Source organism: Myotis myotis, unplaced genomic scaffold, assembly GCF_014108235.1.
Source record: "Myotis myotis isolate mMyoMyo1 unplaced genomic scaffold, mMyoMyo1.p scaffold_m19_p_11, whole genome shotgun sequence".
NCBI lineage: Eukaryota > Metazoa > Chordata > Mammalia > Chiroptera > Vespertilionidae > Myotis > Myotis myotis.
Genome location: NW_023416315.1, coordinates 61698764 through 61723896, shown reverse-complemented (window position 1 = coordinate 61723896; position 25133 = coordinate 61698764). Strand labels below are relative to the sequence as shown.

The window sequence follows — 25133 nt, the reverse complement described above, 5'->3', positions numbered from 1 at the left end:
GCAGCCCATGCCTGCAGTGGGCAGCATGTGGTTTTATTGGGTTGACATGCCCTGGACAGCGTCTTCTCTGGCCTATCGGCCCGAAGGGTTTATTTTTACGTAATGACCAAGGTCTTGTTTAGAAACCACTGCTTGACCCTCCCGTTGCGGAAGGCACTTTCCCCGGGCGCGGTTTTGGTGGGCTTCATGTCCAGGAGCGATGCAAGGGTTAGCGGCTCCCAATCCTTCTTTCCGGTCGGCATGGCCCTTTCCGACTTCTTGGAGACTGCAACAAAACACAGGGTACCTTGTGAGTGTGGCTCTCCCGAGGGTCCAGAAGGACACTGAACATGAGGCATGACATCGACCCACTGGGAGGGAGAGTCAAGTGGTCTTTACTCTTAGTAAGAGCACGGACTACCGTTCCCGACCTTGTTTGTAGCTCTGGATTCCTTACCTTCCTCAAAACCCAGTTTAAAGCACTGCCCGTTTAGGGTCTTCCCCGTTTAGCCTCGCCCCTCTCAAATGATTCCATCCACAACCACATTGATATTCATGTAATTCTTATAAGGTACAGTCACTTGTATATTCTTATACCTCTTAGCCTTTTCCCGAAGTGTGTTGGTTTTGAGTCTCAACTGCCTATTGAGTGCTCTGAAATTCTTCAATGGGTCCCAGCTGCCTAGTGGAGAAAACCCAAGCCCTTCATATAACCCAGGCCCTTCATAACGGCCCCATAAACGTTCTTAAATGAATGATCATTTGTAAGGAGCATTCTTATTATACCTTCCTCCATTCCATGCAACCTTATCTCAACCTCCCCTCTTTCCCCCCCCCCCCCCCCCCCAATGTCCTGCCTCATTCGGTAAGACACTTCTGGACCTCTGAGACTGACAGACTGACTTATCCTTTGGCCCTTCTAGAACAGTTTTTCTCACGTGTGATATGTATACTGCTGGGTAGTTTTAGGTGATACATAAACATTTAAAATTTTAATTATTATGAATTTGATTAAATGTCAGGGGAAAAAAACCTATGCAATTAGTATATCAAACCCATGTTAATGATATGGTATTAATTAGGACAAGAAAAAAATCATTAAATAAATAATAGGGCAAATAACTTATATACCAGAACTTTTAAAGCGGTAGGTGAGGCAGTTTGGGAAGCACTGTGCTATGGCATCTTGAAATTTGAAGATTTAAGCAGAATTCAAAACCTAGCACCCCTTGAGCCTCTATCAGTTCTTAGCTTCTGTGCTACAACGAAAAATAATCTCCAGAACCTCCATGAGAGATGGCGATTTGCCCTTAAATCTCATCTTCATAGGTTGCCCCTCCTGCCCACATCTCAGTCCTGTAGGCCACTGCTTTGAAAGAGAGGTGCTTACCATCTTTCTTATCTCTTCCATCGACTTGAGCAAAGGTGAGCTGAGGAAACATATTTTTCTGCTCCCTCAAACTGCAGACGGTTGAATACTTCCCTTCACTCTTGAAATCATTCTTGGTGGAAAACCTTAACAAAGAAAGCTCAGTTAGTAAATCCCAGGGTTGGGTGTTAGTGGAACCAGTCACTACGCTCACAGATTCCAGGGGAGGAGAGGAGGCGACGACAGGTGTTCCTTGGTACAGAGTAGGACTACTGTTCATGAAAGGGAGGCTTCTAGAACCTAGCCTGTAAACCTTCTAAGAAAGCTCAGAATCTCCTCTCTCCTCTCCAAACGGGATATAGGTTGCTCATAGAACTAGTTTCAAATAAAATCTCATAGCACAGTGTTCCTATGCTATAGCCCTTATCATGCACTGAGGGGGGTGGGAGCGGATTTTTTCCTGTTTCCTCAAATCATAGACCTTTGGCTATTTTTTTCTTCACTCTTGAAAATCCTTCTTAGTGAAAAACCTTAGCTCTGAAGGAGTTTCTCTTAGGGTGTAAAAGATACTGGGGATTGCGTGTTATTAACATACAGTTGTACCTTTCTATACCCTAACAAGCAAAAAGTATTAAATTGTATTGAAAAGACATGGTAACATGAATAAGGAAGTGATGGGAAAGAAAAAGAAAACAGCAGCAGCCAGGACTTCACCTAAACAGTTGTTCTTGTTTGGATTTTGCATCCTTCAACAGCGTCACAGAGAAGACTGGCTTCAGCTTAGGTAATAACCTTTTTTTCTGAGGCAACGGGGGTACGTAGGTCTCAGTGGGTTTGTGCTGATAAATTTCCTGCAGCAGAGGAAAGAAGAGAGAGTAAGGGACTCAACCAAGGACCTTGGGACTTAAAGTTCTGGGACTAAGTTCCAGTCCCCCAACACAATCTGACCAAACCTGTCAGAGAAGGAAGCAGGCACTCAGAAACCAAAAAAAAAGAAGCAGCAGTTCTAAGTGGGCTAATGCATGTTTATTTCCTTGCCAGATGACTTGTCCAACGCTTTGCCAGTTTCCTTAGTACTTGATTGAACTTGCCCCCTGACCCTTTGAAGAGAGCAGTGGAAGAATTTACCCGGTTTTGAGAAGGATTCAATTAGTGAATTGCTTAGTAAATCAAACATTTGATAATAAGTTGGGGAAAAAATTCATAGGACTCTACCTTCCTTTCTCAGAAATGGCTACCTCATTCACATTCTATTCTCTGAAGTGAAGAAGCCACCAAATGCAATGTTTTGTGATGTAATAATGTCATCATTCCTAAAGGTCACAGAGTCAAAGACTTTCAGAAAGGATAGTAAAAGTCATCTGGTCTAACCATTTATCTGACACTCATTTCACCTACACACTCTCTCTATCAAGTGGTCAATCTTCCTATACCTAAAACACCAACCTAGCCTGCTAGTTAGGGCTCAATGGTTGAGCATCAACCTATGAACCAGGAGGTCATGGTTTGATTCCTGGTCAGGGCACATGCCTGGATTGTGGGCTTGATCCCCAGTAGGGGCATGCAGGGGGCAGCCGATCAATGATTCTTTCTAATCATTGATGTTTCTATCTCTCGCCCCCTCTTCCTTCCTCTCTGAAATCAATAAAAATATATTTTTTAAAAACCCAACCTATTTCATCTTTGATTAGCTGATAGCTGTAAATTCTAACTTATAGTCCTAATAGAACAAATGCAGTGTCTCTTCCACAGAGTTCTTAAAGAATTTGAAAAAATCCATCAAGTTTCTCCTAAGCTATCTCTCTGTTTCATCCAGGCTCAACATTGCCAATATTTTGAAATTTTCTTTATATGACGTGGCTTGGGGTTCCTACTCTCCTGATTTATCTCATTATAACTCATTTGAGAAAGTTACAATTAATATTCTTCCCAATGTGCAGCAATCTGAAATGAAAACAATATGAGATGTCACACTTGCAGGACACTTCCCATCACCCCAATAAAGTGTAAGATGTCATCAACTCTTCTAAGAGCCTACTATTCAAATTACTATCTAAACTACACTATCTAAAATCACCACTCACACCCATCCTGCTCAATTCCTTTATCCTGCTTTGTCTTGGCATTTATCACATGTTTACATTAACTGTATGATTGCTTATGATCTGTGTGTCTACCTCACAAGAATTAAACTTCATTTGGGTGAACTTTACTTTAGTCACTGATATATCCTTATTACCCATAACAGTGCTTGGCACATAGTAGGTGTTCAACAAATATTTGTTGAATGAATGAAAAAATGAATGAATGACCAAACTACTTAATTGATATATATTGAGCTTTTTCTTTCAGAATTTTAAAACCTCTTTTTTTAAAAAAAAATACTTGCTGCTGAACATGGCCTTTTAATTCTGTACTCATCCTAACAAATAAAAGAGAAACATGGTAATTGGCGTACGACTGCTACCCTTCCCATTGGCTAATCAGGGCGATATGCAAATTAATTGCCAGCCAAGATGGCGGCCAGCAGCCAGGCAGCTTAAACTGAACATGAGGCTTGCTTGCTTCAGTGACGGAGGACTGCAACGTTCCTCGCCTGCCTTGCCGGCCTCTGAGCTTGCAGTTTAAGAAACATTGTAACAAATATAGAAGCTAAACAAAACCCCAGAAACCAGCTTTCAGCCGGCTGGGATCTCAGAGCTGGAGTTGATACAGAGTTTCGATTATAGAACCTAAACAAACCAGATACCTGCTTTTAGCAGCTGAGGCCTCAGAGCTAAGGCTGGCCCAGAATTAAAAAAAAAAAAAATTATATATATATATATATATATATATATATATGAAAAAAAGGATCAGTTGGGAGCTTCAGTCACCTGTCAGCCTGAAAACAGCCCTCAGCCCCTCACCCAGACTGGCCAGGCACCCCAGTGGGGACCCCCACCCTGAAGGGTGTATGACCAGCTGCAAACAGCCATCATCCCCTCATCCAGGCTGGCCAGGCACCCCAGTGGGGACCCCCACCCTGATCCAGGACACCCTTCAGGGCAAACCAGCCAGCCCCCACCCATGCACCAGGCCTCTATTCTATACAGTAAAAGGGTAATATGCCTCCCAGCACTGGGATCAGCGGAGCTGAGAGGCCTCCCGGCACCAGGATCAGTGTGACAGGGGGGAGTGCCCAAACCCCCTGATTGCCCTGCGGCTCTGTGTGTGACAGGGGGCGGGGCCACAACCTCCCTATCGGCCCTGCTCTGTTTGTGACAGGGGAAGGTGCCCCAACCCCCTGATCTGCCCTGCTCTGTGCCTGATAGGGGGGAGCTCCCCAACCCCCTGGTCACCCTGCGGCTCTGTGTGTGACAGGGTGCGGCGCCCCAACCCCCCCACCCCACGGGCCCTGCTCTGTATGTGATGGGGTAGAGCCATAACCTCCCCATCGGCCCTGCCCTGAGTGTGACAGTGGTGGTGCCCCAACCCCCTGATCAGCCCTGCTGCTCTGTGTGTGACAGGGTGGTGCGCCAACTCCCCTATTGGCCCTACTCTGTGAGTGACAGGGGGGAGCTCCCCAAACCCCTGATCGGTCCTGCTCTGTGTGTGACAGGGGGTGGCACCGCAACCTCCCCATCGACCCTGCCTTGAGTGTGACAGGGGGCGGTGCCCCAACTCCCAAATCAGCCCTACCCTGACCGTGGCTGAGGGTGGCATCACAACCTCCCGATCCGCCCTGCTCTGTGCATGACAGGGGGCGATGCCCCAACTCCCCAATTGGCCCTGCTCTGAGCCCGACCAGGGGCTGCACCTAGGGATTGGGCCTGCCTTCTGCCACCCGGGAGCAGGCCTAAGCCAGCAGGTCGTTATCTCCCGAGGGGTCCCAGACTGCGAGAGGGCACAGGCCGGGCTGAGGGACCCCCCCCCCCCAGTGCACAAATTTTTGTGCACCGGGCCTCTAGTCCTATATAATAAAAGGCTAATACACAAATTGTCCTCTTGACCAGGAGTTCTATGGGGAGTTCAATCGCTTGCTATGATATGCGCTGACCATCAGGGGGCAGCGAGGAACATAGTGGTGTTGGCAATGTGGCGCTGGCAGCAGGCGGCAGTGGAGGTGCTACCGGCCCTGATGGGCCCTGATGAGAGCAGGACTGCGGCAGGATGGTGGAGCAGGTGATCAGGCAGCACCAGGCCAAGGTGGGTGTGAGCGGGGCCTGATCGCCCTGCCAGTCGACCTGCAGACAGTGAACAACGGTGGTGCGGCGGGGGCTGGGCCACCACCTGGCTTCCAGGCACTGAGGGAGCTGGGCAGGGGCCTGATCGCCCCACTGATCACCTCACAGACAGCGATCAGCCGCAGCAGGGGGCGGGGCTGCCACCTAGCTCCCAGGCACTGAAAGGGCCGGGCAGGGGCCTGATGACTCAGGCAGAGGGGAGCACCCAGGGGCCGAGATGCTGCCCAGGGCCCAGAGGTCAGCTGGGCCCTGCCCTTCCACGCCAGACACTCATGCTTTGATTGCCAGCCAGGTCTAGGGACCACATCCATGCACAAATTTCATGCACCGGGCCTCTAGTTCTCAAATACCATCTTTTGAGGAACAGGCATCCATCCATCCAAGTTACCTCGCCTAATAGGAGTTTTATTGTAAGAGCACATGTGCCTAGGAAGTAAGACATGGCTAACAATTTGGCCACAAAAAGAGCAGAACCTGAACAGAGTTAGATCTCATAGCAGAAAAACAGGAATTAAGAAGTTATTTTGAATCCAAGATAGCACTAGTTAAGTAACACCACTGCATTGAGTTTATGTATCTTGATTCTACATCATATTATTAATGTCTTTCCTACTTCTTCCTGCCTGCTTCCTCCTCTCTGTTCACTCCTTACCCTTATACCTTTTTTCTATCTATAGCTTCTATATATATATATATATATGTGTGTGTGTGTGTGTGTGTGTGTGTGTGTGTGTGTGTGTATTATAAGCCTAATATGCAAATTGTCCCCTTGGGAGTTCAACCGGATGACCGGGAGTTCGATCACTCGCTATGACATGTGCTGACCACCAGGGGGCGGCACGGAATGAAGGAAGACCCCAGCTGGCAGCCAGGGAAGGAAGGCCCCAGCCAGCAGCTGGAAGGCCCCAATCAGCCCTGATCTCTGACCAGGCCTAGGGACCCTACCCATGCACAAATTTTGTGCACCAGGCCTCTAGTTCATTTATATTCCCCTATGATTTCAACCTGCCCCTTTTCTATTCTTATTGTCTCTATACTATCTTCTTTATTTTTTAATTGTTTAAAATGTATTTTTATTGATTTCAGAGAGGAAAGGAGAGGGAAAGAAAAATAGAAACATCAATGATGAAAGAGAATCATTGATTGGCTGCCTCCTACACAACCCCTACTGGGGATCAAGCCTGCAACCCAGGCACATGCCCTTGACTAGAATCAAACCCGGGACCCTTTGGTCCGCAGGCCGGCACTCTATCCACTGAGCCAAACTCGCTAGGGCTTTAATTTTTTTAAATTGATTTTAGAGAGGAAGGGAGAGGGTGAGAGAGAGAGAGAGAGAGAGAGAGAGAGAGAGAGAGAGAGAGAAACATCAATGATGACAGAGTATCATTGACTGGTTGCCTCCTGCATGTTCCCCACTGAGGATTGAGCCCACAACTCGGGCATGTGCCCTGACTGGGAATATAATCGAACTGTGATCTCCTGGCTCATAGGTCAACACTCAATCACTGAGCCATGCTGGCTGGGCTAGACTATCTTCTTTATGGCTTCTCTATGTCCTTTCAGCTTCCATTCCCACTACCTCAATATTTTCCTTTTCTAGTTCAGATGCCTGTAAACAAGAATCTGAATAACTGAGGGATTTGGGTTGTTGGTAAGTTGGTTGGTTTCATTTTTGGTTGATTTTTTTTTTTTTTGGTAGTGACCACCACAGGTCACTATTATGAATTTTAATTTCCTGCGTCTGGTGTGCTTTTCTGGTCCTAGCTAGGAGTAGAGGACCAAGTCTAGTTACACAAAATAAGACCTCTTAGGGCAGTGGTTCTCAACCTTGGCTGCACATTAGAATCACTTGGGAATCTTTTTAAATTCCTGATTTCTGGGCCTCATCCTCCGGAAATTCTGTTTCTTTGTTATGGGTTGGGGCCACAACAAAGGTGGTGGGTTTGATTCCTGGTAATTTAAAAATAAATAAATAAATAATTTTAAAAAGAGCAAGAGACACCGTAGGCAAGATATTAGTTAATTAACTCCTTTGTCAGCATATAACTTTGGATACTAGTATTTTATCTTCTATTTGAAAAGAAATCTCTCACTGCCATTCATGTAGCAACTAAGGAAATACTAATTCCACATTCACTACACTCTATTATAAGAATTTGTCTTGGGTAATTCCACCCCCAGCTTCAAATTTAACTATATTCTTTTGTTTGTACTTTCATTTATTTCATTTAATTTCTTCTTGTTCTATTAGGCCCTCTCTCAAGACTATCGAGATTTGTTTTTATTAATTGACTTTAGAGAAAGAAAGACATTGATTTGTTGTTCCACTTATTTATGCATTCATTGGTTGCTTCTTGTATGTGCCCTGACATGGGACCGAACCCACAACCTTGGTGTATTGGGACACTCTAACCAACTGAGCTACCTAGGCAGGGCTATCAAGATCTTTGTTAGATCCTGATTCCTTAAACTGGTTTTCTTCACTTCTTCTGCTATTGATTTAGTTCAAATCCTCAGCATCTCTTACCTTGATGATTGTAGTAACATCATAACTAATTTTTCTGATTTTTGTCTCTTTCTCCCAACCTCAAAAAAAAAAAGGATATTTGATTACATCCTTTTATCTTCTGCCATTTACTCTCTTACAACTCCCTAAGTGTGCCTCGCTTGCTCACGTCTCCATGGCTTTGCCCTTCCCTCTGATTGGAATATTCTCCTGGTCTTTGTCAGGGGTCATCTCTTCTGTAAAGCCTCTCTGATTACTCCTTTTCTCTCAACAGAACGACTGTGAGTTCTGTAGCTTGTATATTCTCTTATGATTCATATATCTTGGTATATTATAATGACTCATTTACTGATCTGTCTCTCCTGTGAGACTCCAAGTTCCTTCAAGATAGAAACTGCCCTATACTAGTAATCGTCTTTATATTTTAGTTCTTAGATTGGTGTATGTTCACTGATTGGTTACCAGGTTGGATTTGAACTTTTTTAGCATATAAGAGAGTCCCAAATGTCTGGATGCTGTGATCGTGAATTCCCTGCCCTGTTCCTCTTCCCTTCTCCTGACACCCACACGCAACAGGTAAAAAGTATAACCCTTTACTCCCTTCCCATTTAGGTATTCATTCCTGTTCCTTAGTCTTCATTTTTCAGTTTATCCTTTGCTATTTTATATTCAACCTGAAAGCCAATGGCTAATTTACACTTTGTTAACGACAAACTAAATATCTTTGGCTAAGGAGAAACAATCTCAGATTAAGACTCTCCTTTCTCTGTGCAATGAAGTTTCATGACCCAAACTTGTCCAGCTCTTTCTCTCAGTATTTCCAGGCGCTACAGATTCTGTTTGGTGAAGCACATGGCAAAGAATGAGAGGGAAGAGGTTGGCTCCTGAACGCCATATGACGTTAGCCTCCTTCTTCAAGCTAATGCCTCATTCTCCAGGGCCCTTACTTAGGGTGCCAGGAAACTTCTGCAGGTGCCATTACCTTGAGCAGTACCTCCTTGGAAAAGTAATGTGGTTCCGTGTCCTTTCCTTGTTGCTCTATTGAGGGAAGTGGGTTGTTGGTCATTATAAGTATGGTCTTATCTTGATCATACTCTGTGACTTTGAGCATGAAGCTTAACATTTTCCTGTTTCGAGTCACACATTTCTGCAGTGTGGTGGGCTTCAAAGGCTCATAGTACCGGCTCTGAGCAGACGGACAGAAAGGTTTCCAGAGAGACAAAGGGATTAGATCAAGAGAAGATTAATAAATCCATTGGCTAATCTGCCTCTGTAGGGTAGGGATAGAGGCTGGACAGGGGCTGGACAAATCTGCTCTGAAATAAGTTTATCAAAAAACGTCTGGCGTTCACTGGCCCTTTCTGCCCTCAGAGTATTCCCCACACATTGCCTGAGGGGCTGCGGAAATGACATGGAAAGCTTTCCACAATCAAGAAAGACGATTTAATTCTTCTGAAAGGGTGTAACAGAATCTGTTCAATACAATGGGGCAGAGAGGTTTCTCTGTGAGATCTCGCTGGTCTTCTCTAGCTCTCTGAGAGGCAGAGGCTAGAAACTGCCAGGGACCAAATCTCCTCATCAAGGAGTTTGGAGGGTGGGGGCGACACCAACATTCTCACTCACGAACGTTTTCCCACAGGCACAACCGCATTACCATGCATAATAAGCACAACGTTTTAAAAGGAAAAGCAGTCACAAAAGACAGCATGTCACTTAAGATGTGGGTGGGGGCAGAGGCAGTTCCACTAAATTTGCTTTTCTGTCAACAGGGGGACAGGGAGGAAGGGAGAGGGAAAGAATGAAACACCTTCTGATTATTAATAACTTAAAAAGACTATTTCAGCAACAGGGACCACCTTCTTCCCAGTACCTTCCCCCTCCCTCGCCATGGCCTTTCTCTGCACTGCCTCTAGCCAGTGTCCCAGGGCAGCTCTGCAGTCACAGAGGTGGCAGCACTTGAAGGCCTATGGATATTCTGTCTCCAGCCTGCACCCCACTGCTGAGACTTGCTCTTAGGGATCTCGGGGGGGGGGGGGGGGGGCGGGGAGGGAAGAGGGGGTAGGCACAGGGGAAAGCTTTTCCACCTACCAATTTTGGATGGACTGTGTAATATCGAAGGTTCTCTGGAACAAATTTTGATTGCCCGGCTGCATAAGAAACCTAGAGACAGTAATCGAAATTAGTGGTTTCTAGCGGCAGGATCCTAAACAATATCCCATTCCTGACTCTCACTAAAATGTGGCGGCTGCTTCAAACGAACGGAAGGGAACACTGTGCTTCGTGGTTTGCACCCCGGGTTTCTGGAATGAGAGCCACAGCGTGGAGAGCTGCGTTCTGAGACAGCCTGACCAGGAAGCTTGTCCATGGACATGGGGACCGGCTTTATGAAAGGGCAGGTCAAGCTGTTAGGAGGTGAAGTAGACAAAGGCAGCACTGAAGGGCAAACAGGGACCAGACACTCCATGGGATCACACCTCCTTCTTCTGCCTTTTCATTTCTATGGCAGTGAAATCAGGTGAAAATCAACATGTAACTTGCTTTCCACCTCTGTAAGGAGAAAAGGAAGTCACAAAAGGGCGATAGCTTAAGGCAGGGGTTCTCAACCTTCCTAATGCCGTGACCCTTTAATACAGTTCCTCATGGTGTGGTGACCCCCAACCATAAAATTATTTTCGTTGCTACTTCATAGCTGTAATTTTGCTACTGTGATGAATTGTAATGTAAATATCTGATATGCAGGCTCCATTTTCAGTTACAAATTGAACATAATTAAAACATAGTGATTAATCACAAAAACAATATGTGTTTTCCGATTATATATGTGTTTTCCGATGGTCTTAGGCGACCCCTGTGAAAGGGTCGTTCGACCCCCAAAGGGGTCTCGACCCACAGGTTGGGAACCGCTGGCTTAAAGGTTGTGAATGAAAGGAGCCCTGGGGATTGCTGCCAACTGAGCCGGGAGCCAACAGCTCACAGAGGAAGGGAGAAACAACATTTTGCATTTCTGAATGTTTCTGTGGCACGTACTTCTTCCCAAAATGTTACCAAAAATAACTGAATGTTCGGTAAGACTTCTGTCTACCACTTCGTATTTTTCGGCTGGTGGTAGTGCTGGTGATGGGCAGATTGAGTGTCCTGCCTGGTGGTGGCCCAGCCTCAAGCTTAGCCCTAAGTTACCTAAGGATGAGTAAATCAACGGGATGAGAATCCAAAGCGAAAAAAGCTGAGTTCCCTCCTTCAGGCTTAGCAAAATCAGAAATCAGAACAAGAGGGAGGGAACATAATCCTATATTTGGGCCCTAAAGATTGCCGCGTCCCCAAGAAGGTGATGTGGTAAGATGGGGTACAGAAGAAAGGGAACACGCACTTGAAAGGGCGAATAAAGCAATCAGGTGAATAGAGAAGAGGAAAGTAGTAAGAATGGGGCCGATGTGGGATGAGGACAGGCCATTATTATGCTCCAGAAAGAAAATGTCAGGAGCTAGCAATTGCAGGGAGTTGGGAAGGACAGGGAGGAGGTCTCGCAGAGTCACTCCACACATCGCTTTGGGAGGGTGGGGGGAAACATGGGACAAATACAAAGATGCAATAACTTAATTTTATTACCTTTTGGAAAACTGAAGTCCCTTTGTTCGAAACAAAAGCATATTGTGAAAAACCTGCTTCACAGATATGCTATATAAAATACATACTTAGAATCATATAGAAGTCTCAGAAAAATGTATTTCGGGGGAAGATGTAAAGGCTTGTTTTCGGGGGAAGATGTAAAGGTTTTTTTAAAACATGAGTTATAGTCCTGGCTGATGTTGCTCAGTGTTTAGAGCATCAACCCACGCACTGAAGGGTCATGGGTTTGATTCCCAGTCAAGGGCACATACCTGGGTTGCAGGCAACAAATCAATGTCTCTTTCACATCTATGTTTCTCTCTCCTCCTCCCTCTCTCCCTCCCTTCCACTCTCTCTCTTTCTAAATAAATAAATGGGGGGGAAATGAATTATAGTGGGGAAGGTCTCTAAGCAAGATGGTTTAGCCCTGGCTGGGTATCTCAGTTGGTTAGAGCATTGTCTGGATACACCAAAGTCATGGGTTCAATCCCCAGTTAGGAAATATGTTTTCACTCCTGAATTTTTCTGAGATAGTGCATCTCTGTTCCAAATTAGTCTCCAGTAGTTCACAAAACCCACGAGAGTGTCCAAATTGGAATATGTTTTAGTTTTATGTTGAATAACAGTATCTCTGGCCAATAAAATAAAAGTTGGCCTGAAAAAAATCACTTAAATAGAATAAACCTGGGGATGCAACCAAACTTTTGCTGCAAGAGGTGGCCATGTGCCCAGCCAGCATGGTTGAGCACCAACCTATGAACCAGGAGGTCACGGTTCAATTTCTGGTCAGAGCACATGCCTGGGTTGCAGACTCGATCCCCAGTATAGGGCATGCAGAGGACAGCCAGTCAGTGATTCCCTCTCATCATTGATGTTTCTATCTCTCCCTCTCCTTCCTTCTCTGATATATATATATATATATATATATATATATATATCACATACACACACACACACACAAACACACACACACACTGAGTGGCCAGATTATTATGACCACCTGACGTTTGTAGGCAAATAAGCTATAATTTCACACTGAAGTTGCTAGAGGGCCAGACCAGTATAAATAGGGAAGCAGGTTGTTTACCACAACAGTAGAAGTGATTTTTTTTTTCTGAAGATATGGGTAAACAACACGATTTAACAGCCTTTGAACATGGGATACATAGATATACACACACACACGCGCACACACACACACACACACACACACACACACACACTGAGTGGCCAGATTATTATGACCACCCCATTAGTACTTCGTTGGGCCACCTTTTGCCTTCAATACTGCGGCAATTCTTCTTGGCATGGACTCCTCGAGATGCTGAAAGGCGATGCAAGGAATCTGACACCATGCCTGATGAATAGCACTGTCCAGTTCTGTGAGATTTGATGGTTGTGGAACCAGCTACCTGATGGCTCTTTTAACTTCGTCCCACAAATGCTCAATTGGATTGAGATCTGGTGATTGTGGGGGCCACCTAAGCAAGGTAAAGTCTCCTTCATGTTCTTGAAACCACTCCTGCACAATACGAGCACCGTGGCATGGCGCATTGTCTTGTTGGAAGAAGCCATTTCCATTGGGATACGCCATCAACATGATAGGATGAACCTGAACAGCAACGATACTTAGGTATGTTGTGCTATTCAGACATTGTTCCACATGAATTAAAGGGCCCAAATCATGCCAGGAAAACATGCCCCAAACCATAACACTGCCCCCACCAGCTTGAAGGGTTGTACTCATGCATATGGGTTGCATGCTTTCATGCTGTTTCCCCAAATTCTCACTCTGCCATCTGCATGATGCAACTAGAAACGTGATTCATCAGACCACATGACTTTTTTTCCAATGCTCGACTGCCCGATCCTTGAGTTCCTGTGCAAATTGGAGACGTTTTATCCTGGTAACTGCAGACAGCAAAGGTGTTCGAATAGGCCTTTGGCTTCCATATCCTATATGATGCAGCTAATTTGCCTACAAAGGTCAGGTGATCATAATAATCTGGCCAGTGTGTGTGTGTGTGTGTGTGTGTGTGTATCTCCCCCACACACACACACAAAGTTCAAAGGCTGTTAAATCGTGTTGTTTACCCATATCTTCAGAAAAAAAAATCACTTCTACTGTCGTGGTAAACAACCTGCTTCCATATTTATAATGGGCTGGCCCTCTAGCAACTTCAATGTGAAATTATAGCTAATTTGCCTACAAACGTCAGGTGGTCATAATAATCTGGCCACTCAGTGTATATATTTTAAAAAAAGGAAGTGGCCATGAATTCTAGGTAAATCGGGGTTTAACACTCACGCCCTAAGATCCCTGGTTTTGCGCCCTGATTTATTGCTGTTGTGTCCTATCTCTTCTCTTTTCTATGTCTCTGTTTACCTTGCATAAAATTGGATCAATTAACCTTGCTATATGACTCTTGACCTTTTTTTTTTTTTTTTTTTTGCTTTTCAACAGGAAGTTTGTAAGACACAGCTTATAAAATATTCTAAGCTACTCCAAAGAAAGATTACAAATAAACATTTGCAAATTCTCTTCCTTACCTCATCACCATCCGCATTTCCTTTCTCAGGTTTAACTGCATTAGTTCCTGGAGCCTTTGATTTTTCATATGAGGAGCTGAAAAAGAGGCAGAACATCCAGTTGCTCAGAGGCCTGGTCTCTGCATGTTTTCAATCTCCTTAACAAAGTTGGGAGCCTGACGTAGAAGAGCCCAATTGAGGTGATCACTAACTAAAAAAACTATGGATAGTAAAGAATAGGATTCATTATGCAGCCTGTGTCCCAGAGGGAGGTGGGGGTGGGGTGGAGGGGTTGGGGGAGAAGAAACAGAATCTCAGATTGAAGAGTTAAGCAGGTGGGACCTCTTGGAGACATCTGATGAGTTAATTTCTTCTAAAATAGGAGTTTTAGATCACTAAAGGAAGTGCTCTAGTAGACTGGTTAAGGAACTTCTTTTAGGTGGCTGGACCCTCAGCATACCCTTGAAGATGACCTACTTCAATTTTGAAGGCCTACTTGCCTCTCCCCATGGAAATGGTTCTGCCTGCACCAATGATTAGCCAATGATTGCATAAGAAGGAATCTAGTTAGTGGAACTTCACAAATAAATTTCCAATTTTTAATGCTCAAGCTTGGATTATGGCCTCCCTTATGTTCCTAACCATATCTAAGTTTCTCTTCCTAGAAGTGGGGTAGTAAAAATAATAATCAATAAGAAACATTCTCATACTCTGCTCTTTCACGTACACAGATACCACCCGCCTTTGTGGGAAAGAGGGCAAGGGACAGAAGTTGCAATCTTTGTATTTTTTGTTTGTTTGTTTTTTCTTTTTTCTTAGTAGTTGCAATCTTTAGTAATAAAGTATTTTTTATTCCTTGACTGATTCCTGTTAAACCCATTACTTCCTGAACATAGTAAAAGATGCTCAGCAGTAAGATTGGGTTAATAACCAAAATAAGTAGATGGTTCCCTTCTTGGAGACAGTTCCATTTGGGGGGGTTATCTAGTTCAAATTAAGTAGGATTCTACAACTACTTCAACTAGACCCCTCTCCTTTAGAAATGAGGGTAGTAGAATAAGGGCCAAAATAAGAAAAGTAGAAATAGTCAAGCTATGTTGTTGGTGGGTCAACTGACTATAGCATGGTACAAATAAACCCAAATCCAGGAGCAATCCCATTCAGGATGGCTTGCTTCCACCTCAGGCCAATGTGGCTCAATAGCTGGGCCTGATCCATGAACCAGGAAGTCATGGTTTGATTCCAGATCAGGCCACATACCTGGGTTTCAGGCTGGATCCCCAGCGTGTGGTTTGCAAGAAGCTGCCAAACAATGATTCTTTCTTATTGATGCTTCTCTCTTTCTCTCTCCTTTTCCCTTCTTCTCTGAAATCAAGAAAAATACATATATTCTAAAAAAATAGTCTTAAGGAGAGCAGATGATACATTGTGGTCAGACCAAAATACATTCATCCCCACTTAACATCTTAAAGTTTGTGCCCTTTTGATGTGTCCTATTTCCTTAAGTTACCTAATAATATATTACAATTTTTATTGTACCACTTTAAAAATAAATCTTTGGTATCTAAAAGGTAGCACTGGATTCCAGATAGTTTTCTTCAAGGACAATTTAAGGCATAGAGCTGTGTGAAACATGCTTCCTCGGCCCAGCCGTGTCTATCTGGGACAGTCTGGTGCTTTTCTTTTGGCAAAGCTACTCCAGTTGCTGCATGAAACCCAGACCAAGATCTGGTTTTCTATCTGAGGACAGTCAGTCAATTGAAGCATTTTTAATGAAGGTTTACTGTGTGGCTAGAACTATTCGAAGTGCTATCAGCTACAAAATAAGTTCCTATAAGGTGGTATTTATAACTTAGTTGGTCAAACAAGACTACACACTTGGTAAGTCTTCTTCGGTCCATTGCTGTTCACTGCTAAATGGGCCAACCCAAAGTAATTAATCAACCAGACGCCAAACTCAGTGCCTCTGAATGGTCCACGTTCTGTAGGGGTTCAATTCAACACAAACACTGTTTCCTTAGCACACACTGTGTGCCAGCCCCATGCTTGATCCTGTATGGGAAACAAGAGAAGACTGATGGGAGGAGGAAGTGATGGTTAAATCTGAAACAGGAATGGAAAATCTCTCGGGGCTTCAACTTCGTCAGCTATCAAAGTGGAGAGAGTTAACCAAATGCTGTCAAGGTGACATTCCAATTCTATGATGCTGGTGAAATTTATCTACATAAAGACCTGAAATAAAATTAATTCATGTGTCAGTAACGGGGGAGAGTTGGAGGAGCAGACATCCCCTTTCAATACAACCATGTTTATCCAGGGAGTTGCCACATTTTGATAATTACAAATGGAAGGAAAGAGTTGAGGATTTAGAACCCACCATTTAGAGAAAAGAGAGGGTGCCTAGGGGGAAGATGTTTCTGAAAGGATATGGAGATTGAGCTGGGCCTTGCAGGATGGTTTGTGAAGGAGCCTAACAGGGAAATTACTTGTTTCTCTTGTTTTAGGTAAGATGGGATCAAATTTGGGGGCCTTGACAATTAAGTAGAACTATCAATTGAAGCTCCTAGAAAGTCTATGGGTTTGGAGGAAAGATCTATGTTAGTGTTGATAGTGTCAAAGGTGATTATCTGGGGTCATATCTAGTTTGATCATCTAGACAGAAACCCTAAAAATGAATGTCTAAAGTTTATGACTAGACTGAGCTAAACTGTGAAACTTCGAGGGAAATAGGCTAATGAGCTTTTCACCCTTTACTCACATTTAGTTTTTCCAGTTCATGTTTACATTAAAATGAAAACAAATAGGAGCCATCAAATTGGAGGGCACAAATCTTATGCTGCTTGTCTGCAACTCAGGGTATGAAAAAAATCACAGAAACTATGTCAAAAATAAGAATGGAAAGATGTGGTGTACAATACCTCAAATGACACCAGGAAATCTTACTTCAGGGAGGAGGGGGAAAAGCCTTGATATGGAAACTTTCTATTTTGAAAATATCTGAATTATTCTCTTCTTGATTCTGGAGGAGACACTGGGAATTTGTGAGAACAGGCAATCTAGAATGCTGAGGTGTTCTATGTTGGAATCAGAAGATGAAAAGCACAAAGACAAACAGAATCTGCTCCAAATTTTTTCCCCTAACCTCTCTCTGACTTTCACACACACACACACACACACACACACACACACACACACACACACACTGACCTCTTCACCATATCGTCTTCTTTTTTTAATCCTCACCGGCGGATATATTTTTCCCATTGATTTCTAGAGAGTGGAAGGGAAGGAGAGGAGTGGAGAGAAAGAGAGAGAGAGAGGAAGAGAAACATCATTGTAAGAGAGACACATCAATTGGTTGCCTCCCCCATCTCTTCAGCCCTCTGGGTAACCTGCAACCGAGGTACATGCCCTTGACTGGGAATCGAACCTCAACCCTTCAGCCCCACCCCGATGCTCTAAGCATTCCTCAACTGGCCAGGGCTCTTTTCACCATACCTTAATCAACCTCTACCTTGGACAATGTTTTCACCCTGTTCCTTAAACATAGTGAGCCTTTTTCTCTTCCTCCCCATACTTAAAACACTCTCCCACACTCTTCAAAGAATTTGAATTTTCTTTCTTTCTTTATGTTACTACTCAGGTCTTTCCTCTTTAGAGAAGACTTTCCAGATCAATTAAATACAAAATTCTAGCTTACAGTCATTTTGTGTGTGTGTGTGTGTGCATGAAATGATACAGTATCTTGTAGTTCTACCTATACTTTTCATATGTTTAGGTATTGTTTACCTCCTAGGAGTAAGCTCCTTAAAAGTAGAAATGTGAAATATATATATATATATATATATATATATATATATATATATATATTTGTGTACTAGGCATTCAAAAACCAGTATTTCCTTATTTCAACATATTGAACTGAACATTTATGATGCATTAAAGTCCACCCTAGCTAATAGAAGCCAAACATAAATTGGATATAGTCACTGACCTCCAAGATCTCACAGTTTAGCCAGGAAGAGGGACAAGGAAAGAGTATAATGGAACAGATTGCAATGCCTATCCTATCTAATAAAAGAGAAACATGGTAATTGGTGTACGACCGCTACCCTTCCCATTGGCTAATCAGGGCGATATGCAAATTAACTGCCAGCCAAGATGGCGGCCGGCAGCCAGGCAGCTTAAACTGAACATGAGGCTTGCTTGCTTCAGTGACGGAGGACTCCAACGTTCCCCACTTGCCTTGCCGGCCTCTTAGCCTTCAGTTTGAACATTGTAACAAATATAGAAGCTAAACAAAACCCCAGAAACCTGCTTTCAGCGAGCCAGGATCTCAGAGCTGGAGTTGATACAGAGTTTCGATTATAGAACCTAAACAAACCAGATACCTGCTTTCAGCAGCTGAGGCCTCAGAGCTGGAGCCAAGCCTCAGAGCTAAGGCTGGCCCAGAATTAAAAAAAAAAAAAGAAAAAAGGAGCGGTTGGGAGCTTCAGTCCCAGCCTGAAAACAGCCCTCAGCCCCTCACCCAGACTGGCCAGGCACCCCAGTGGGGACCCCCACCCTGAAGGGTGTGTGACCAGCTGCAAACAGCCATCATCCCCTCATCCAGGCTGGCCAGGCACCCCAGTGGGGACCCCCACCCTGATCCAGGACACCCTTCAGGGCAAACCAGCCAGCCCCCACCCATGCACCAGGCCTCTATTCTATATAGTAAAAGGGTAATATGCCTCCCAGCACCGGGATCAGCGTGACAGGGGGCAGCGCCCAAACCCCCTGATCGCCCTGTGGCTCTGTGTGTGACAGGGGGCGGAGCCACAACCTCCCTATCGGCCCTGCTCTATTCCTGACAGAGGAGAGCTCCTCAACCCCCTGATCCGCCCTGCTCTGTGCCTGATAGGGGGGAGCTCCCCAACCCCCTGATCGCCCTGCGGCTCTGTGTGTGACAGGGTGTGGCGCCCCAACCCCCCTACCCCACAGGCCCTGCTCTGTGTGTGACGGGGTAGAGCCATAACCTCCCCATCGGCTCTGCCCTGAGTGTGACAGTGGCGGCGCCCCAACCCCCTGATCGGCCCTGCCCTGAGTGTGACAGTGGCGGTGCCTCAACCCCCTGATCGGCCCTGCTGCTCTGTGTGTGACAGGGGGTGGTGCGCCAACTCCCCTATTGGCCCTACTCTGTGAGTGACAGGGGGGAGCTCCCCAACCCCCTGATCAGCCCTGCTCTGTGTGTGACAGGGGGTGGCACCGCAACCTCCCCATCGACCCTGCCTTGAGTGTGACAGGGTGCGGTGCCCCAACTCCCAAATCGGCCCTACCCTGAGCGTGACTGAGGGTGGCATCGCAACCTCCTAATCTGCCCTGCTCAGTGCATGACAGGGGGCGGCGCCCCAACTCCCCAATTGGCCCTGCTCTGAGCCCGACCAGGGGCTGCACGTAGGGATTAGGCCTGCCCTCTGCCACCCGGGAGCAGGCCTAAGCCAGCAGGTCGTTATCTCCTGAGGGGTCCCAGACTGCGAGAGGGCACAGGCCGGGCTGAGGGACCCCCTTCCACAAATTTTTGTGCACCGGGCCTCTAGTCCTATATAATAAAGAACGAATATGCTAATTAGACCAAACAGCAGAATGACCACCCAGATGACCTTCCAGACCACCATCTGGACGACCTTCCAGATGAAGCCAGGCCTGTGAGGGCCAGCCACGGCTGTGAGGGGCTGCGAGGGCCAGCTGAGGCAGCTGGGGCTGGAGGGCTGAGCCCCTTGCACGAATTTCGTGCATCAGGCCTCTAGTGTTGGAGATAAATTCAGGATGCTATCAGAGCACAGAGGAAGACCACTTAGCCCAGATGAGAAGAGACTAGAAGAGATTTGGAACTAATGCCTAAACTGAGGCTTGAAAGATGAGTGTGAGTTAACCAGGTAAGGAGAAGAGAAAGTGGGTATTTAAGAAAGAGGGAGCAAAAACATGAGACTAGAATAAAGCATGGCTTGTTTAGGGGACTTGCAAATAACTGCAATATGCTTGGAACATAAGATTTAACAGAATGGTAGCAAGAGATGAGGCTGGAGAGATAGCTAGGGTTCAAATCTAAGAGTGAAATCCCTGATAGAAGCTTATAAGTTATTCTATGAGGAATGAAAAGCTATCAAGGAATTTTAACTAAGGAGATGCAGTGAAAACTAAATATTTTAGATATATATAGATTGGGAAGATGCAAGAAGTATAGATTGGAAAGGTGCAGAGGCCTTTGAGAAGGCTATGGCAGAACTGAGAAAGGATTGAGAAACTATAAGGACCTCCAATGCTTATAAACTTGTGCCACTCATCCCTGTCATCTAGTCCTGGATGGCTTATTCAAAGATGATCAACCAAATTCTCTCTACTAAGAATTTGGAAGTTTGACAAAGACACACAGAGATGAAAGACGATTGTAGCCAAGTTACCACATGTAGTATCTCAGGCATAAAGACTGAGCTCAACTCACTGAGGTCCCCACAGTTGCCCCAGATCTCATCTACCCTGAAGCATGGTCATTCAGTTTTCCTTTCAATTCTGTGAGCTTTCCTAATACCCTTTCAAATAAATCCACCTCCATTTTTTCCGCTTTAAATTCGTCCGAGTTCATTTCTATTGTTTGCAACAACAAAAAATCTTAAACTGATCTAGGCTCCAACGCAAGGTGTTGGCAGTAAAGAGAGGTTTAAAAAGGGATATTTGAAAGTTGTCATAATGAATAAGACTTGGTAATCAATTAGATCCATGGACTAATGATTATAACCACTTTTTTAAAAGTTTGGTAACCTGAGAGAATGGAGGTGCAATTTACCAAATGAAAGAATAAAGGAGATGGACCAAGTTTGGGGGATAAAAGATTTTTGTTTTGGTTGGTTGAGTATGAGGTGCAAATGGGAACACTGTCTAGTAAATGGTTTAAAATATGCTCAAGAGAGAGGTTTGGGATAGAATTATGTATTGGAAGTCCGTCTCAGGAATATATGCTAGTTGAAGCCATTGGTGTAGATGAGATCAAGCAGGAGAAAGAGTTAGCTGGACAGGGGCCAAGGCATAGCACAGGTCCCCAGAGGTTGTAGACGCCAAAGGAAGAGCGTCATGAGTGGATGGTATGAAGAACACTGGAAAGGAGTGGCCAGAGGATAGAGGAGAACCAGGAGAAAGCAGACACAGAAATCACAGGACAGTAGCATGGAAAAGGGGGGAGAGCCTCTACCTTAAAGCATCTACACTGCAACTTTTGAAAGCATAGAAAACGATTTTTATAAACTCACACAAGTTACCAAAGCTTCTTAAACAATCCAGCGCAACCAACTCTAAGGCAAATGCAACTAGAACGAAAAAACCAACCAGGCTTAAGTTGATGGCAGAGCCAAGATTTGCTTGAACATAGACCATCTGGTAAGGCAATATGAATGCATCACTCACTCACTGACTGTCTTCTTTTTTGACATGGGGGGTGGTGGGTGGACGCTACATCAGCCAAAACTAGATTGATCATCACTTTCTACTCCCTTTTGGATTCTGGTCTACAGTAGGACTTATGAATGGTTTTCCCTCATCCCTTCACTTCCACAACTTTCCATGTCCAGATGGAGACCTTATACCCCAGGTAACAGTTGGGTGGGAAGGATCCGGGTGCTAGTGGTGGCACAGTGCATCCTGGGAAATGTGACCTTAGAAACAAGAGCAGTAAGTGAGGGCACAAAGCAGGAAGAACTCTGCGTGGAGTCACTTTCTCCCTTTATCGCTTACTTTGGAAGTAGAAACTTCTATATGAAATAGAAACTTCTGCCCCATTGGCAGCATTGGTGTGCTCCCTTCTTTCCTTCTGCAATGAAAAAGTGGTGGCGTAGAGTGCTGGGCAAGGCAACTTATCCCATTTGGGCTCTTCCTTTCTCAAACCGCCTGTCAGCAACATGTGGTAAGTTATCTGGGGAGGCTCTTTCTTTTTTGGGGGGGGGGTTGGGGGGGAGGCGGCCTATTGTTTATCAGTGACTGGGGGGATGTATTCGGAAGCCACATTTATATTCAGGCCCCAGACACAGTCTCCAAACCAACTTCTAACAAGAACAAAAGACAAACAACCCTTGATATTTTGAACTTATCTGATTCTTGAATGGTTTTATTATTTGCTTCAGAACCTGTAGGGGGAGGAGATATGTTTGGTGCCTCAAATCCTTCAACGTCCTAGCAGCAGCTATAGCTAATGTTCTATATTGGTTCAGACACCAGAGACCAGGAAATGGGGGGTTAAGAAAGTTGTCTCCTTAGCAGAGCAAACATGAAAGCTTTCTAGAAACTGGAGACTGAGAAGAGAGCTTTGCTAGTAACCTGCCTGCCATCCGTGGGCAGAGTGGGGCCAGGATTTATAGATTCATTTATCTCATCTGTTGACAACACCAAATCTGAACAGAACTAGCATTATTCAGCGATGAATGAATGGAAATTGATTTTCAGAGCTAATGAATGTAGCATAAGTAATAGCCACTCTGGCATAAATAGAGAGCTTAGAAAGACTGCCAGAAATAGATAAATATAAGAAAGAGCAGGAGATTGGAAATCTGAGAAATTCAAGGCCACAAAATTTGTTTGTCAATCTGTATGTTAAAAATATGGGGATATCTGTTCACATGAAAGCACTGTCTCTCAATGCTGAACTTAACAGGTTTAGCACTGGAAGTGTCAGGAATATGGGGACTAAAGGAGAAACAAAAAGGAAAATAGATTAAGGTTTTTAAATACACAAGATGGACAGTAAGGGATGGAAAGCAGTCTCAGGAAAAACCAGGGGACTGGAGATGCCCACCACAGCAAATGTCGAAATCAAGCATGCCAAACTCTTGGCCCAGGGGGCCGCAAGCGGCCAACAACGGATATTTTTGTGGCCCCGTGAATATAACAGTATGGAAGAAACGTTTTAATAAAAATTTCGTAACTTACTTTTTACAATATCCTGTTACACATAATTATTAATAACAAACTACAACATTCGCTAATGACTGATTACTATAAACATGTTGCATTCATTTCCCTTATGTGCCTTATGTGCAGGTGCACCGTTTCTCTCCACTAATACTAGCAGCAAACATTTTAGCAGCCAATGGCCACGCCATTAATCTTGGACTGACTTGTTTGGTGTACACAACAGGAAATATTGTTTCGGAGAACAAGACAAATAGGTTTATTTGCATTACGCTTATGAATTTGTGCAGTTATTCAGTGTCTGGTAAGTTAATGTTCAAGAAAAAATATTAATTTTTATTAAAATTTTCTGTTCTATTATTTTATGTTAATGATTACTCATTTATTTCAGCCCTTTGTATTCAGTGTGTCTCTATCAAAATAAAACTGTCTTTCTATGAAAATTGAAGCTTTTGGGGTTTTTTGCGGCCCGCATAAACTTAAACCTTGTTTATATGGCCCGTATTAGCCTTTGAGTTTGACATGCTTGGTTTAAATATATCAAATATGATGGAAGGATACACGAAGGAACAAAAGATGTGCTTTCCGTTCATGGCACCTCCTCAGCCCCCAGTGACAGGTTTCATTCTCTCGTCTCCCTAGAGAGCCTTGCCCCTGATCTAGCTTAATGAAACCAGAGAACAAGGTCACAGATTCTTAGCTTTTAAGTCCAAGCATCAAAGACCTTACTGTAAGAAAATGGTTTAGGAAATAGATCAATTTTGGATGCCTCTCTCCAAGAAAGAAGATTTGTAATATTATAGAATTCCACCTGGTGTGGGAGACATAGTGTCACAATGGAGACATCGAGTGTCACAATTTAGTCCACCCACGAAAGGTAGACCATGGGCAACTAGCATCTCGGAGAGGCTGAAACCAAGAAGCTTCCCTCACTCTCTCACTTTGTAAAATTTCTTGGTCCTTCCATTTCTACATATCACCAGTCTTTGCCTGTTGTGAAAGCCAGCAACAGCGACATAGGATAATGCATACTCATGCCAAACTATACTTATCTTTTTATACTTTACGTTATCATACCAAACCACATACTGAATTTCAATACCAGCCGAAGCTTTACAAACATCAATATTCGCAGGTTTAGGAGAATGGGGATTGAGGTGGGGAGGATGCTCTTGAGATAGCCTCTGCCTTTCTTCCTTCCCACTTTGCTTTCCCTCAGGAAGGAAATTTATATCCCTCTTTGGGTTTCTTTGTTCCTTGGGAAGATCCTATAAATGAAAGGGTCCCATAAGTGGATTTGGCTCACTCCCCTGTTCAGGCTCTGGCATTCTAGTATCTTTGTTCTCCTTTCTTCCATGTGGCAGGTCAATCTAGAAATTTGGGTTTGAGTCCTGACAGAGGGAAGATCTCTTCGAACCCTGCTTCTCTCAGTATTTTAGGCATTTACAAATGGTGTGGTGTGTGTGTGTGTGTGTGTGTGTGTGTGTGTGTGTGTGTGTGTGTGTTTGCCACAGTTTGCTTTTTATCATTCTCCTCAACAAGGGCTACAAGCCAGGATTTCAAACAACAAAAGCCTCGGGCTTGTATTTATTCATTTATTTGTTCATTCATTCAGCAATATTTACTCAACACCTGCTGGGGCTTCTTCCAGGTTCAGAGGATACAGATGTAAATAAAACAGACAGAAAGCCCTGTCCTCTTGCAGCTTACATTTGGGTTGGAGGATATACAACTGTGGTCTGTATCTGCTTCCGGATGTCCAACAGGCATCTCAGACTTGACAAGTACAAAATAATTCTTGATTCTCCCTCCCCTTCAAGTCCATTCCTCCTTCAGTCTTTCCTATCATCAGTAAGTGGCACTGCTGTTAATAATTTTTTTCAGACAAAAAACTTTGGCATTATCCTTGATTTCTCTCATCCCCTCAACTACACATCCAACTTGTCCATCGTCAAGTCCCATTGATTCCATCTTCCAAATTTATTTC

The 25133-nt window shown here is 44.3% G+C and overlaps 1 protein-coding gene across 1 annotated transcript; it reads right to left on the bottom strand.

The window, feature by feature from the left end:
- Nucleotides 1-74: 74 nt before the first annotated feature.
- TSGA13 (testis specific 13) lies at nucleotides 75-17430 on the bottom strand. The gene is made up of 7 exons (XM_036327063.1): nucleotides 17420-17430; nucleotides 14234-14309; nucleotides 10166-10237; nucleotides 9060-9263; nucleotides 2063-2199; nucleotides 1370-1494; nucleotides 75-265 (listed from the first exon to the last, which is right to left on the bottom strand). Exons 1-7 carry the CDS (start codon nucleotides 17428-17430, stop codon nucleotides 96-98), a joined length of 795 nt encoding a protein of 264 aa, XP_036182956.1. The 3' UTR covers nucleotides 75-95.
- Between the last annotated feature and the right edge of the window lie 7703 nt (nucleotides 17431-25133).

Excerpts from the sequence above, each read along its gene's own strand:
- TSGA13 (XM_036327063.1), bottom strand. Across the intron at positions 10,238-14,233 it reads GAAATGCGGATGGTGATGAG|GTTTCTTATGCAGCCGGGCA; the intron begins GTAAGGAAGAGA and ends TACTGTCTCTAG. Across the intron at positions 9,264-10,165 it reads ACACAGTCCATCCAAAATTG|AGCCGGTACTATGAGCCTTT; the intron begins GTAGGTGGAAAA and ends CCGTCTGCTCAG.